Below are 15,001 nucleotides of genomic sequence, written 5' to 3'. Positions count from 1 at the left end.
TGGAAGGAGAAGAACTAAAAAAGATGGAGTGAAGTTGAGTCTAAGCAGCAAAAGTTAGGTAAGTTAAAAAAACAGGAAGAAGAATTTAGGTAAACAAAAAAGCATTATCAAAAGTGTGACACTAGGGCCTCCCTGGTGGCACAGGCGATTGAGTGCCGCACTGTGAAGCTATTCGCAGCCTCTGCAGCATGGGTTCTATACTGGCCGGCTGGCGAGAATCCCACATGGCGCAGCAGACCTCTCCTATCTCGCCCGCTGCTCCCTCAGCAGTGTATTTCATCAGTCTGCCTGTTCTGTTCTGTTCCCTGCTCTGTCTCTGGTGAATCCTCTCACCCTCCCATGCATCTGGACTGTAACCCAGCACTTGTATAAATAAAATAAATCTTTAAAAAAAAAAAAGTGTAACACTATTAAACTACACACTGAAAAGTAAATTTCATGTTATGTGTTTACACAAGAAAAAATACGTTTTATTATTTGATAGTGAATAAATATGTTCTGCTAGAGGAGAAAGTTTGCATAGGAGAGTTTTATAGGTCAGAAAAGTAGGTTGAGGGGTAGATTATAGAGCCTTCAATATTAGACTAAGAAATAAACTGATCCTGCAGGCAAAAGTGACAATATACCACATTTAATCTTATTCCTATGGTAAGACTATTAATAAACAGTAAAACTTCAGTCATGCAGCATGCCTGGGAACTAGGGTGTTCATTAACTTCCTGTGGTTAACTATGAGAAATTGGGGCAGAATCACCACTCCATACATTATAAGGGAGCAACTTCTATCAGGAATGTACCAGTAACTCTATCAGGAATGTTTAACCATACTCTATTAAACTCTTTTTCTTACTGTAGCACTTTATCAGCCACATTAGTATCTCATTTAACTCCTATAAGTTGAAAGATCCTGGGCTATTCCATCACTTATCAGTGTAACATTGGGGCATGCTACAACTTCTTGAGCCCTCAGTTTCCCCATGTTCTAAAAGAATAATACCGTCCTCAAATTAATTGTTACAGTAAAATGAAATGACTTAATATAATGTTTAGTATATTTTGAATATATAATTGATATTCATTTAATGTTAGACACTTCCCTGTAAAGTAAAAGAAAAATTTCACCTTTTTCAGAATCTAAGAATATATAAGGAATTCAATGGAAGAAAAAAACGGTACCAGAAGTGTTTTATATACATTAGTGGGACAATTAGAAAGTACTTTATTAAATAAACTTTAAAATAGTAAGCAGCAGGTGGATCTGGTTGGCTGACTATGATTTGCCAAATCCTAGTACTATAGACTGAATACTTTGTCTGCCTACCTATTCCTCCTTATCACCACTACCCAAATTGGTATGTTGAAACCTAATTCCCGATGTGACAATATTTGGTGTGGTGGGTGGGTCAGGGGAAGACCTGCAAAGGTGATTAGGTAATGAGAGCAGAGACCTCACGAATGGGATTAGTGCCCTTATAAAAGAGGCCCTAGAAAGCTCCCTTCCCCTTTCCTCCAAGTGAGGACACAGAGAGAAGATGGTTGTTTGTGAATCAGAAGTTGGACCCTCAAGAGACACCAAATGTACCACCATTTTCATCTTTGATTCCCCGGTCTCTAGCACTATGAGAAGTAAGTTTCTGTTGTTTATAAGCCACCCAGTCCATAGTACTGTTACAGCAGTCCAAACTGACTAAGACATAGGATTAAAGAAAGACAAAGAATAGGTATCAAGCAGATTTGTACAAGCAAGTATTTAGCAAGTCAAGTCAAAGCAATACAGTTCCTTGTTGAACCCAGAAAGCACTAAACAACAAGATACAGTGAGGCAATCCATATTGAATCAGAACAGTCAAAACAACATAAGGCACACAATGAAAGAGGTTACAGAAACATATGTGGGTATAAGGAATGCTGCAGAGACTAGGACAAGTCTTTTCTCCCTAAGAAGATTCCAAGTTTGTCCCCATCTCTATAGCCACTACAAAATATCCTAGTACAAAATCCTTTAGACTTAATTTCTGCTGTTTGAGATAAAGAATTGTTCACAATAGACCACAGGAAGAATGACAACAAAATTAGAAAAAAGTGCCAGATTTGGAAACTTACTACCCACTGGCTTTGTCCCAACCTTTGTATCCTCATCTATAAAATGAGAGTAACAACTATCTTAACAGGGTTCTTCATCTCATCGAATTCTTCAATACCTACTTAGTACAACACCTACTTAGTACTTAGTGTGTGTCAAATGGTAGTGTACCTGGCCTGTTACTCTATTTCATTCTATCTTCAACATTGCTTCCCTACTATATATAAAATAAGAGAACTGACACTATCATTCTCCAGTTTAATTCTCATTCGCTTCCCTCTGTTTCTAAGATTTATAAACAGAAACCAATCTACCAGTTAAGCCACATTTCCTACCATTCCCTCAATATTGTTCCCCTCCATATCTCATTATTCCTAAAAATATGTCATATCCTGTTTCCTCTATGGCTTCATATATGCCACTTCCTCTTCCCAGAATGCTTTTTGCCCTTTTCACTATGTGATTATTTCCAAACCCTGTTTATTGCCCTCTCCTTTGTGAAGCTTTTCTAGCTAACCAAGAGAAAATTACATTAGCTTCCTGCAGGCCCTCAAACATTCTGCATATGTCTCAACTGGAGTACTCCCTCTGGTGTAGCATTTTATCACAGGTGTTACAATTACCTGTCTCTGCCTCTGACACCCCAAAGTAAGAGATCTCCTTGAAGACAGGGATGATGTCTAGGTATGTGTGTCAATGTAAGAAAGTGGCTTATTTTTTAAATGAACCAATAAAAATGTACTTTCACATGAGCACCATTTTGTACTAAGATCTTTTAAAGATTGTGTTGTCTGCAGGAAGTTAAATTTAGTAAAGATTTTATAGTTAAAGCAGAGATAAATTTTAGCAAAGCCCAACTCAACTTCAAATTAATGGCATCCGATCTTTTGAGGTTTTTTTAAATATTGGAGAGGTGATTCGGTAATGAGAACCAAACAGTAGAACCAAACATGAGAAATGGCAAAAAAAAGAAGGAAAAGCAAAATAATTCCACTGTTACTCAAAAAAATAAACACTAAAATTGTATATAAGTTGCCTTCAGGCTTAATTTTACATATAGACAAGACTGATTTGATAGCAGTTTATGGGGAAAAAAGGCAGTTTTGAGACCTACAAATTCAGTACGAACAAGGTCAACAAAATCTTTGATAGTTTTAATAATAATTTAGCATGCAGTTAGAGGTCATATACCCCACTATATTTTGCACCATGCATTATTTAAAGTTTTAGGGTCATTTCTGAGTTGCACATTTAAAGGTGATCAGAATAGTAATTGTGAAACATTAACACAAACTTTAAGGGGTTTTTTTAGGAATCTTTTTCCTTCATTAAACATTTACTGAGTGTCTAACACATTCTAGGTACCCAAAAAGATAATCCCTGATCTCAAAGACTGATAGAGACAGACACACAAAAGTGGAACAGACATGAGGATGCGCATGCTCAAATGGTAGCACAAAGAAAACAGTAACTCCTATTTGAATGAGAAAAAAATGCACAGAGCACTTATGTTTTACCTGGATGTTAAAAGATGCTTATAAATTTGCCAGGAGGATAAGAGGGAAGAACATCCCAGACAGAATTATCATAAATGACAAAAGGTTTCAAAAAGCACTAGGAGATTCCATTAACTCTGACATGACCAGAATCTTCGGGAAAAGGTGCACCACAAAGATGAGTTTGATAAATTTAACCTAAAATTTACATAGAAATAATAATTGTGGTTTTTAAATACTGGAATAATGAAATGAGGAGAGCAGATTGATTCACTAGAGGAAAAAACTGAAACAAGAGTGTCCAAAAACATAGAGCAATCCGTCACCGGGTAGAAGCACCTCTATTCATACAAGAAAGATCAGTCTCCCCCTAGTGGGAGGGGAACAATTTCTAATTTTATTGTATTGGGGTCAGACAATATGGTTTATGTATCAGTCTTGATATATTGATCTTCTGTTGACATTTTGTGTCTAATTATATGAATGGTCCACGTTTTAAAAATAATGTATATTCTCAAAGTGCAGAGGTCTGGTTCTAAGTAAGTGCAGTAGATCAAGTTATACATTGTATTTCTTTTTAGATTAGTTACTCTTAAATTTTTAATATGTATCTGACTGAAAGCTTAAAGTTAATCAATATCTTTATCCTCTTCCTAAGCTATCTTTAGAATCTCAGAACTTCTTAATGCTGATGACTTTTTTCCCCAATTTACATTTTACCCTTGTCTAGTATTTTGGTTCCACACTGTTTTTAGCCACCACAAACTTGTCATCATTACTTTTACTTTATACAGTCAATGCTGGTTTAATTTACCTACTGACTTATTGTTCACCATGACTTTTATATCTTACTCCTTTTCCTAAGTTACATTTCTTTCCTGAAATCCATTCTTTACTAAAATAGTGATTTCAGAAGCACTGTGCTAAATTATACCATTATCTGAAAATATTTTTATTTTGCTCTCAATTTTGAATGAAAACTTATCTGAGTATGAAATTCAGATCTCTTTCAACAATTGGAAACTATTATCCAATTTTCTTCGTGTCTCTCTTGTTAATTAAAAGACACATGCTCTCAGTATGATTGTTCTTGTCTTTCTAGTTGCTTTTCGAAGTGCCTTTGGTGTCGTGCAGTTTCACTGCAATGTGTTCAGTGTGAGATTTTTGTTTGGTTTGGTTTATCTGCCAGGAGTCCCGTGAGTCACAACCCTTAGGATTCATGTCTTATTAGTTCCAAAACATTTTCAAGGCATCACCTCTTCATATTCCATGTGTTCCTGATTCTGTTTCTCCTTCCGTAACTTCTATTAGATATTGGGTCTTGTTTCTCTTCATCTCTCCTTCATATTTTCCATCATCTTACTGTTTGGCATTCTCAGGTATTTCTTATATCTAACTCCCACTAGTCTCCTCATCTGTGTAAACTTATTTACTGAGCTGTTTGTTGTTATGTTTAACTTCACTCATTATACTTTTCATGTTTAGTTTCTTTTCAAATGTGCCTGTTTCATAACGTCTTATTCACTGCTTGGAATGTCAATTAATTCTTTACTGTTTTAGTCACTAAAGATATACTAATTTAAATTACTTTTCAAAATGCCATTCTACTATTCTAGTTCTTAGAGCTATAATCCTCCTGCTAATTCAATCTGCTCTCATTTGCGGTTGAAAACCTCCCTCAAGTGTTGTCATTTTCAATTATAAATTCATCTTCAATTGGGCTTAGCTCTTCTGCTAGAATCCTTTGTTACAAGTCCTGTTTTACCTTTTTTAGGTGACTGATGTGTATCATAAGTTTGGAGCCAGCTTTTATAGGAAATTCTCAGCGTGGAGACACCTGAACCATAGTATATAAACTCACATCTCAAATATGAGCAAATATAGGTCTTGTGCTTTAATTTCTCAGGGAAGTTTTTTTCCATTTCCTTTGTTGCCGGGAGCTCAGAAAATCAAGACAAAATTACTTACTATTGTCTCATGTCAATGGGAAGATTTTTCTCTAGCTCACCTTTTAACCTACAATATACTACATCTAGAATCCCAGCTTTATGCAGAAGTCTTAGTTTTGGTTCCTTTTCCACAGGGTTAAAACTCAATCCATTAGCAGTAGAAAACCAGTAACACCTCACTCCTCTCTTTCCCTCTGCTCTAGGGCAACACAGGATGAACTCAAGGGCTCACAGCTTTGGATTTTAGTTCCATTTTTGTTTCTAGAACCTGGAGATTTTCCTGTTTCTTGCAAGTTCAGGGATGCATTTAAAAGAATTGTTGTTTGATATTATCCAGCTTTTCTCCATATCTGTAGTAGAGGAGTCTTCAGCTTATCTGTATTAGGCATCTTGCTAAGAGAATTTGGGTTCTACAATCCATTTGCCAATCCCTACTGGAGTGATCACTTGAAAAGTAAACGATGAACTCTTCCTGAAAACTCTTCAGTGGATAATGACCCCATAGTATGGCTTTCAAAATCCACTATTATCCAGCACTTGCTTATTTCTGCAATTCTAGCTCCTCCACTCTCCCACATGTATTTGATGCTACAAACTTCTAGTTTATAATCTCCACAACGGTCCTTGTTTCATAATCCAATTTCTTTAAATGTACTGATTTCCCTCATCTTTATTCTATCCCCACCTACCTACTGAATATTCATGGTCAAATATCTGCCTTTCACTAAAATCATTCTTGACCCACCAAGTTGGGTTCCTTCTCTTTGAAAATAGCTAATATTTATTGAGCTCTTATCTGCCAAGTTGTTATATGTCAAGCATTATAATAACTCATTTGGTCTTACAATAACCTTAGGATTTTGCTACTATTACTATCCCACTTTAGAAATGAGGAAAATAAGTCACAGAGCTGAAGCAATGTGCCCAATGATACACAGCAGAGCTGGAATTAGTGGCAGAGCTGGAATTCAACCCTAGGAAGCTGTCTCCAGATCCTGTTCCATTAACTGGCTCTATTTACATCATTATGCCTTCTACAACTGTATCTTGCATTAAAGCTATTACTGCATTCATCATACCACATTAGTTTCATGTTTATATACAAATCTTTCCAACTAAACTTTGACTCTGAGGCAAAATCATGCCTTGGTTTTTAGAGCTAGTTGCCTATCTCACAGGAGTCCCTCAGATGATCACTAAATTAGTGAATGACTGAAATATCCCCAGAGTCACAGCTTTAGCCCAGCCCCTTTTCATCTCTTTCCAGACCTGCTAAAATAGTCCTGTAATGGAACTTCCTTTCTCCAGCCTCTACTCAGATCTTTCTTCCACATGCCAACCAATATCATCTTTCAAAAATGATGTTGTGACATCATTCCACTGCTTAAAAATCTTTAAGATACAGATTTTGTGCTATCTATAGAAGCCCCAAATTCCTTTCACATGACACACAATTCCCCTCATGATCTAACTTCTGATATCTCCTTCCCCACACCAGTCCATATTCCATCTATATTTACCTCCTTGTCAGTCCCTAAATATGCCAAACATGCTCTTGCCTTTGTACACACAGGTTCTTCTGTATCCCCTCATCTGGCCAATTCCTACTCTTCCTTTCAACATCCAAGTCAGATGCTTTCCTCAGGTTTCTTGCAAACTGTCAGCCCATTCCCATACAGTGTTGGGACTAGGTACCAGTGTTGGTACTTGGTACTCTGCTACTTTCTATTGTTATTCAAAAGGGTGTGTTTCCCCAACTAGATTGGGGGATCTTAGAGTCCACACCTTATTCATCTTTTTTATTGTATCATCTTACTTGCTGTGTGCTCCAATATGCTCATCGAATTAATAGAATGAAACTTGAAAAAAATACCTTACGTTCTATATTACAGCAATCTCAGATATAAATGAATTCAAGATAAGCAACTCTCCCCAGAGTAACCAGAAGTCAGAGAGTTGAAATATGAATGAACAAAAGCAAGTATCTCCTAAGTTCCTGTTGCTCATCCCTAAATCCTATAGAGTAGAGCTATTTTGTCCATGTAAGTCATGTTTAGTTAGTAGAATACATGATGAGGTAATCTTTAAAAAAAAAAAACAAACACAAGGCAAATATTTCCTGCATTAGTATAACACATAGGACACTCTCAAACTCTGGAATATGTGTCATTAAAGATAAAAGGTTGAGTCATTTTATACATTTTAAAGCAAATCCTTACAAATAGGGGAATTCCTGTCCTCATACACTACAATCACATGATTTCATTATTCATTAGTCCTAAATGCAATTTAGGCTTTACACATAACAAAACATTGTCTGTCAACTGAGTAATAAACCAGAACTACTTGTTTTTCATAGAAAGAGGAAATACTTTAAATGTGTACACAGCAATCCTAAGTGAACAGGGAAGTTGGGATGGGGAAAAGGGCAGGGATAGATGAGGCACTAAATTTTTTTATCTATTCAGTTTCTTGAAATGCACTTTAAATACTACAAATAGAAAAAAAATTGACTGTCAATTTAAAAGATTTATCAGTCTTTTGTCTAGCTTTTCTCTCCAATTACTATCCATGGTAGAAGAAAATGAATTGTGCTAAAAAGTTTCAAGTATAACTTAGAATGATCATCCTTGGATGTCCAATTGAAAGACTAATTCTTAAACTTAAAACTTATTCATTATTATTGATGAGACTTAAGTACTAATTTTGCATATAGTTGTAAATCTACCTATAGATAGCTGGGTGGCAAATGCTTTTTAAGTCACTGAACCAGAATATAAGCTCTAGGAGGGCGATAGCTTGATTATTTCATTCACTGATGTCTCCCTAGAACCTAGAACAGCAGGCTCTCATTAAATACTTGCTGAGTATTGCTCAAGATGGTCCAAATGTTAATATGTCAATGAGCTGTAGATCCTCAAAGAACATAAAGTTGAAATCTGGGTTCACCATGAAATAATCGTTGACTTAGTCCTCATACACAGTGTTACACAAATCAACAAGAACAATAACTCATGTTATACCCAAACGCAAACTGAAAATGCATGTAAAAATAAAACATTTTACATGGGGGTCACTAAGGTTCTGAAACTTAAAGCTTGCCAAGAAAGTGACAAAAAATAAAAATTTTCAACAAGCCCACACTCTTGCCCATTTTTCCGTAGATGATTCAATTCCAAAATTCATGGAGTTTTGACAAAATTTTTAAAATTGGAAGATTTTCACTTAAACAGCACTGCATTTACTACACTATTTTGCCTCCAGAATCATAAAGCAGGCCTGAACCTTCTTTTATCAATTGATTGAACTAAGCCAGAAGATCTCTGCTAAGCAAAAAACTTTTGAATCTACCTAAAATTGCTAATTCTGACATTTCCCACTTGTAAAAGCACAATGCAAATATTTATGAAACTGGTACTTTGTTTTTTTTCTATAAAAAGTCATCGCGCGCACTTAATTATGAATTAGGCTATATTTTAGCTTGTATTAATAAGCTGTTCTTTTAGACCTTGTTTATCTGCTACTGACTCACAAGATTTTTAGCTGGTCACTCTGTTCTGGTCCTCAGTTCTCTCTTCTGTAGAATGAGGGGTCTTGATTAAAGTAATGGTCAATCTTTTTCTGCAAATCTTGAGAATCTGGTGAAAGTTACAGGTGACCTCTCCTTTAAAATGTACACACACACTTGTATAGTAATTTTATAAACAATTACTTATAATAGCAAAAGGTCGGAAACAATCCAAATATCTACCAACAGATGGTTAAGTAAATTATGTTTACAGCCATTCAGTGAAATCTCTTGCAATTGTAAGTAGAATGAAGAAGTCTAAATATTTCTTTGAAAAGATTCCCATCATGTATTATTAAAGGATAAAAGACACAGAACAACATGTATAATAAATAACTTTCTGTAAAAGGATTAAAAATTAAATTGAGTTACTCATTTTTGTGTATAAGCAGAGAAACTAGAATAAGAATCTTTGGTGGAAGTGGGAAATGAGAAAAAGGATAGAGGAAACTTTTCATTTTAAACTTTCTTATATTTTAGTTTGAATCATGTGACTGCACTGCCTACTAAAATTTTAAATTAACAGAAATGTATATAACCTCAAGAGGTTCTATCTGCTGAAACTGAAAGATAATCCCAAACCCTGTTCAGCATTGTTCTACCATGCTTTGACTCAAGTATGTAACTGTAGACACTCAATGATCCAACAAGAACATTGAAGGGAAAATAATTTTCATGATAATGGTCATATAAACATATAAAGTAATTGGTGGCTACTCAGTGACTCAATACATCCTAAGTTAGAATCTCATTTCATATAATTTTCTTTAATCACTACTATATGACAAATTTCTTCAAGAGAAAAAAGGATTTGCACAAATCATCAAGCCTTAATTCTTCCCATGATTCAAATTTCAGACCTGATATTTCACAAGGTAGTCCAAGTTATGGAAATAAAAACAGAAATCTCTATCCTACTTGACCATATAACAGACAGCATTAATAGGGTGGCCAGAAAAAGTGTCTTCTTTTTTTCATCATAATCTCAGAATTTGAAGCAATTAGCACACAGCGTCCACAAATCGGTTGACGTTTGGGGAGGCCTTCATCCCTGATTTGAACAGGCATCAGATGGAACTAGGTTTCTGTCCACAGGCAAGTTACTTAATTTCTATGAGCCTATTTCCTACTGTAAAATTATAGTACCTAGCTCATAAGGATGTTGTGAAGCTTAAAAAAATTAGACGGAACGTTGAAACTAAGACGCAGAATTAATTATCCCAGGGCAGTAGCAGGTGTCCGACTACTTGAAATCCTAACAGACTGCATTCTGGAACCTGTAGTTTCCAGAGACTGTGCTTTCATAAACAAGCTATGCCTCTTTTTCCCTACTGAAAATAACACATGGCAGGATTCCCGGCACAGAAGCTGCAAATATATGGCCCTTCCTGATTATGTTTCTTGAAAATCTCCACTTAGGTAAGCATTTTTATTCAAAGAGCTGTAGATGTTGTGGGTCTCAGAGTCGCAAGTTATAACGGTTTTGTTTTCTTTTCAACAGGGCATTTTCTATGTCAAAGCTCAGCACCAAAGACTGACAGGCTGCAGAAGGTAGGAGATGCAAAGAAGTGGAAGACAAGGGTCCTGCAACAGACTTTGAACTGCAGAAAATCTACTCTGTCAGGGGGAGAGAGGCAGCCCCCGCCAGCCAATCTCTGTTTCCAAAACCTTTAAATCCCAGTCAGCTTTTGTTTCTGCCGGGCACTCCTGGCGTCTATTAGTAGTAGTATTTTATAAATATAAATAGCTGTCACGTATTGCTTCCTCCCTGTTTGTGAGCACCCTGTGCTCGGCGCGCATTTCTCAAGATTTTGTGAAAACTGCACTTGGGAGCTCATTCTCTCAACTCAGTCTACTCTCAAGTCTGCAAGGCTCCCTGCATATCCTCCAGCGCAAGCTGTCCTCTACCCTCCGGACACGCCACCCCTCTCGATGACCCCCTCGGGCCCAGGAGCCCCATTTCTGCGAGCAGTCCGACGCCCCCGGCTCTGCACCCCACCCTCAACCGCGCACTTCTCTGCGGCCCGGGGGCGCCTGCAAAAGTTCAGTCTCCTTCCACACAGCAACTCCCACCTGCCCCTCACTTGTTTCGAGACTGCTCAGGTCCCCCCAAACTTCTGACTTACGCAAGGCGCGGGGTCCCCTCACAGCCCCTCCAAATCCAACAACGAGCCCGTACTTCATCCCGAAGTTGAAAATTCACAAACAAGAGGCTGCGGCCGGGCAGCGCCCGGGTCCCGACCTCCCGAGAGCTCTCCACACCCGCCACCCCCTCGCCAGGCCGGGCCGGGGCGCGCTCGGCCTCGCTCCCGACCCCAGGGGGACGGGGGAAGCTCCACCTGGTTCCGCGGGCGCGGCGCGCGGCTCCTGCTCCGGCCTGGGCCCCGCGGCGGCCGCGCCCCCGTCCCGGCGCGGGCGGCAGCGCTCCGGCTGGCCGCGGCGGGCGCGCTCGCCCGGCACCTCCGCGTCGGCCTGGCCGTCGTCGCGGGCCCGACGGCGGGCCCACCCCGGGCCGCGGGCGCGGCAGCGCGGGCAGCCCGGGCCTGCCGCGTCGGCGGCGCGCTGGGCGCAGCCTCGGCACAGCGAGTGGCCGCACGGCAGGGCCGCGGCTTCCCCCGGGGTCTCCAGGCACCCGGCGCAGCCCGACTCCTCCGGCCGCGGCGCGGGCGGCGGCTGCAGCAACGGCGACGGCAGCACCAGCAGCGCGGAGCCCGAGGCCGGGCCTGAGGCGCCGGTCTTCGTGGCCGCCATCTCGTCGCAGCGGCCCCGCCGGCCCCGCCGACTCAGAGCGGCCGCCGCCGCCGCGGAAGAGGCCCGAGTACTTGGACCCGCGGCCGCCATCTTGTTTCCCGTTTGAAGGGAGAGTCCGTTGCGAGGGAGAAGAGTAGAGGGCGGGGCGGGGCGCGGCGGGCCGCGCCGGCTGCATATTCATGAGGGGCGGGGCTCCCCGGCGGGGAAGGTGCGCCCCAGAGCGGGTTGGCGGGAGCCGGGGCCTCATGAATATGTAGGATGGTTCTGTGGCTGCCTGCGCGTCAGCTTCCAGTCTGTGATTTCCTCGTATTGACTCAAATGAAGTGAAAGACCGAGAGGATCTGTTAGGAATTTCGGGGGGCTGTTGAACTTTAGGAAGCAGTGAGGCTTTTTATCCCGCGACACTCTAATAACGGAGGCTGAAGTCTGTGAGGAGGGGGCGAATCACCCCGAGCCTCGCCTCGGTGCTGCTTTTACTGTGGGGAGAGCTGTGGCGACTGAGGCCAGGCCTGCCCTGACCAGCAGCTAATTGCCAGAAATAACATCAGCTCCTCTTCGGCCCTCATCGCCGTATCCTCCCGCCCCACATCGCTTCCTGCATCTCCCCTCTTGGCTGGCAAAACCGTATTTTCCAGTTTTTTTGTTTTACCTGTTGTTTCGTTTTGTTTTCCCCAACCCCTTAGCTCTTTCTCAGACTGCTTCGTTGTGCTCGCCCTCTTATCTGGGGCTTAAAAGTGGGCATTCCTCCAGGCTCAGGCCTGGGTCCTCTTCTTTTCTCATGTTGTCTGACTCCCCCAATACCCCTCCTCTGTTTTTCCTGCTGAAAGTCCCAAAATTATACATGCAGTTCAGGCCTGAATCCATCCCTGCATATTCCACCGCCTGATGGAAGCGTCCTCGTGGATGTCTGCATCCCTCATGTACAAAACTAAAGTCGATGTCTTCCACCTTCGTTTCAAAACAGTTATTTCCCTCATTCAATTAAAGGCATTATCCCTTCCAGTTCCTCAACATTCAAACCTAGCAAGAGCTACTTTTTGCTCTTCTCCCACATCCTGTCAGTTTCTTATCAATTTCTTTCCTGTCAATTCTCCCACCAGCATGTCTATTTTCCTACCCATCCTCTCCTCTTTATCCCTCTCTTACTGTCCAATTCAGGTCTTACTGAATTTCCATGTCCCCTAGATTATTGCAGAAGCTTCTAGAGATTGTCTCCCTCCACTCTTTCCTCTATAGCTGTTAAAGTTTCTTCCTAAAGGACAGCTCTGACCATGTCATTCTTGCTTGGAATGGGTGCCCAGACTTTGATGCTAGCCCCATCTGGATGCAGAAGGTCTGGGGGAAAGCTCCCCTCTAGTAGAGAGATGGCTCTGCTGTAGCAATTCCTCCACTCTGCTTGCTTTGCACTCAGGTAGATTTGGAGCAGGACAGCATTAAACAAATGACATTTCCTGTTGAGAATCTTTAAAGAAAACCCAAGTTTCCTAAGGAGAGCAAAATCTAAATGGCAGAATGTAGTGGGTAATGGAAGGCCTCAGAAACCCTGGCTTTCCATGAGATTGCTCAGAAAAGGAAGCAGTTCCTGAACTGGTGGTAAACTGATATAAGGCAGAGTGACTGGTGGAGGTCAGAGAGCAGGAAAAAAAAGAAGTGGCTCTCCAGATGAGAAACAGATGACTAAAGAACAGACAAACATTAAAGAAGGGGCAATACGTAATTGAAACAAGGGCTTGTGTGCACAGAGGCTCAATCAGAATCTGCCAGACTCAGAAGGACTGTCCTTTATCCAGGCAGCCTCCTCACTTCATTACCCACTTGAGGTTCTTAAGAATCTTTGCCCAGATTCTGACACAGGAAGTCTGTGGTCCAGAGATCAAGCCAACAACCATTAGAAAACAGGGTCCTTGTTATGGGACTGTTATCGCTTCACAATTTGGGGTTCTTAATCTGAGCTGAACCATGAAATTATAGCATCATTTCTTGGATGCAAATAAAAACAGGAGATTTCTTTTCGCAGAGGGGAAAAAAATAAGCGGTCTGGACCAAAACCCAGGAGATCTGGGATGGTCCTAGCCTCTCTCCCCCTTTTATAGGTCATCTTGTGATTTCAAACATGTAGCTTTTCTCTGGGCCTCAGTTTCTTTCATCTTTTAAATCAGCATATTGGAATTCAGCAGTTCTCAACCTACAATGCGCTACACAACACACACACACACACGCACACGCACACACACCCAAATCCTATCTCAGATCTTCTGAGCCAAACTGAGAATGGGATGTCACTATATATATATTTTTTTCTTAATACCATATTCCTAGGTAAAACATTGCAATAAATTCAAAGGGTTCTTCCAGTTCTAACAGTCTATAATTGTGAATCCCAATTTCCAGTGTGTCCATCTTACTAAAGCAGTGGCAGTGACAGAAAGCAGGGAAAATGTAAGAAATCTGGAGTCATTGACTATATGAGAAAACAAGGGAGATGAGGATAATTCTAAAGTTGCGAGCCTGGGAGCCTAGGACTAGGGTCACAACTGACACCTGGAAAAAAAAAAAAAAAGAGTAACTAGAAAAGAAAACCAATCAGAAAAATGAGGGCATGGTGGGCATTTTGTAGTGTTGAGTATACCACCAACATCCAAACCTCCTTCCTACTTAAGGGAATGCCCCATTCTAGGTAGTACTGATGAGACTCCGAATGCTAGATCAGGGAGATATAGTTCTCCCCGCCCCCCTAGAAGCCCAAACAGGACATATGATGCAAATCACTCCTTTGTGAACTTTAACTTTTTGGGGAATAATGTGAAGATGTATTGACAAGTTCAGAATCATTCACAGAGACAGAGACAGCAGGTGTCCAATTGCAGTGGGTCCCAGAGGGGTGTGAGGGAAGGGGTGACATCCCTGCCTGGGACAGTGATCATTCAGATTGTTCCTGAGGTATGAACTCAGTGGTGGTGCCCACTGCCTGGCCTACCCATTTTCCATATGCGGATCTCTGGCCTCCCTGAACACTCTGTATCCTTTCAATAAATTCCTCACAATTTCGGTTGTTTGCAATGAAGTACTTCGACCAAGACATTGGTGGGATGTTTTTGAAGGGTCACCTGAAGTAGGTTGTCAAGGGTGCTTTGTTGTTTTTAAAGATTCATTT

At 40.7% G+C, this 15,001-nt stretch overlaps 1 protein-coding gene across 1 annotated transcript in view; it reads right to left on the bottom strand.

The window, feature by feature from the left end:
* Window positions 1-11,937, bottom strand: part of RNF169 (ring finger protein 169) — an 81,672-nt gene extending 69,735 nt beyond the window's left edge. Inside the window, exon 1 of the mRNA XM_054699541.1 lies at window positions 11,436-11,937. Within this exon, the coding sequence (XP_054555516.1) occupies window positions 11,436-11,937 (502 nt within the window). The remainder of the gene's footprint in view (window positions 1-11,435) is intronic.
* Between the last annotated feature and the right edge of the window lie 3,064 nt (window positions 11,938-15,001).

The sequence above is a fragment of the Talpa occidentalis genome, unplaced genomic scaffold (assembly GCF_014898055.3).
Source record: "Talpa occidentalis isolate TD23 unplaced genomic scaffold, MPIMG_talOcc4v2.1 talOcc4.3, whole genome shotgun sequence".
Classification (NCBI taxonomy): Eukaryota; Metazoa; Chordata; class Mammalia; order Eulipotyphla; family Talpidae; genus Talpa; species Talpa occidentalis.
The sequence above is the reverse complement of the archived record's forward strand: the minus strand, read 5'-3'. Positions and strand labels throughout refer to the sequence as shown.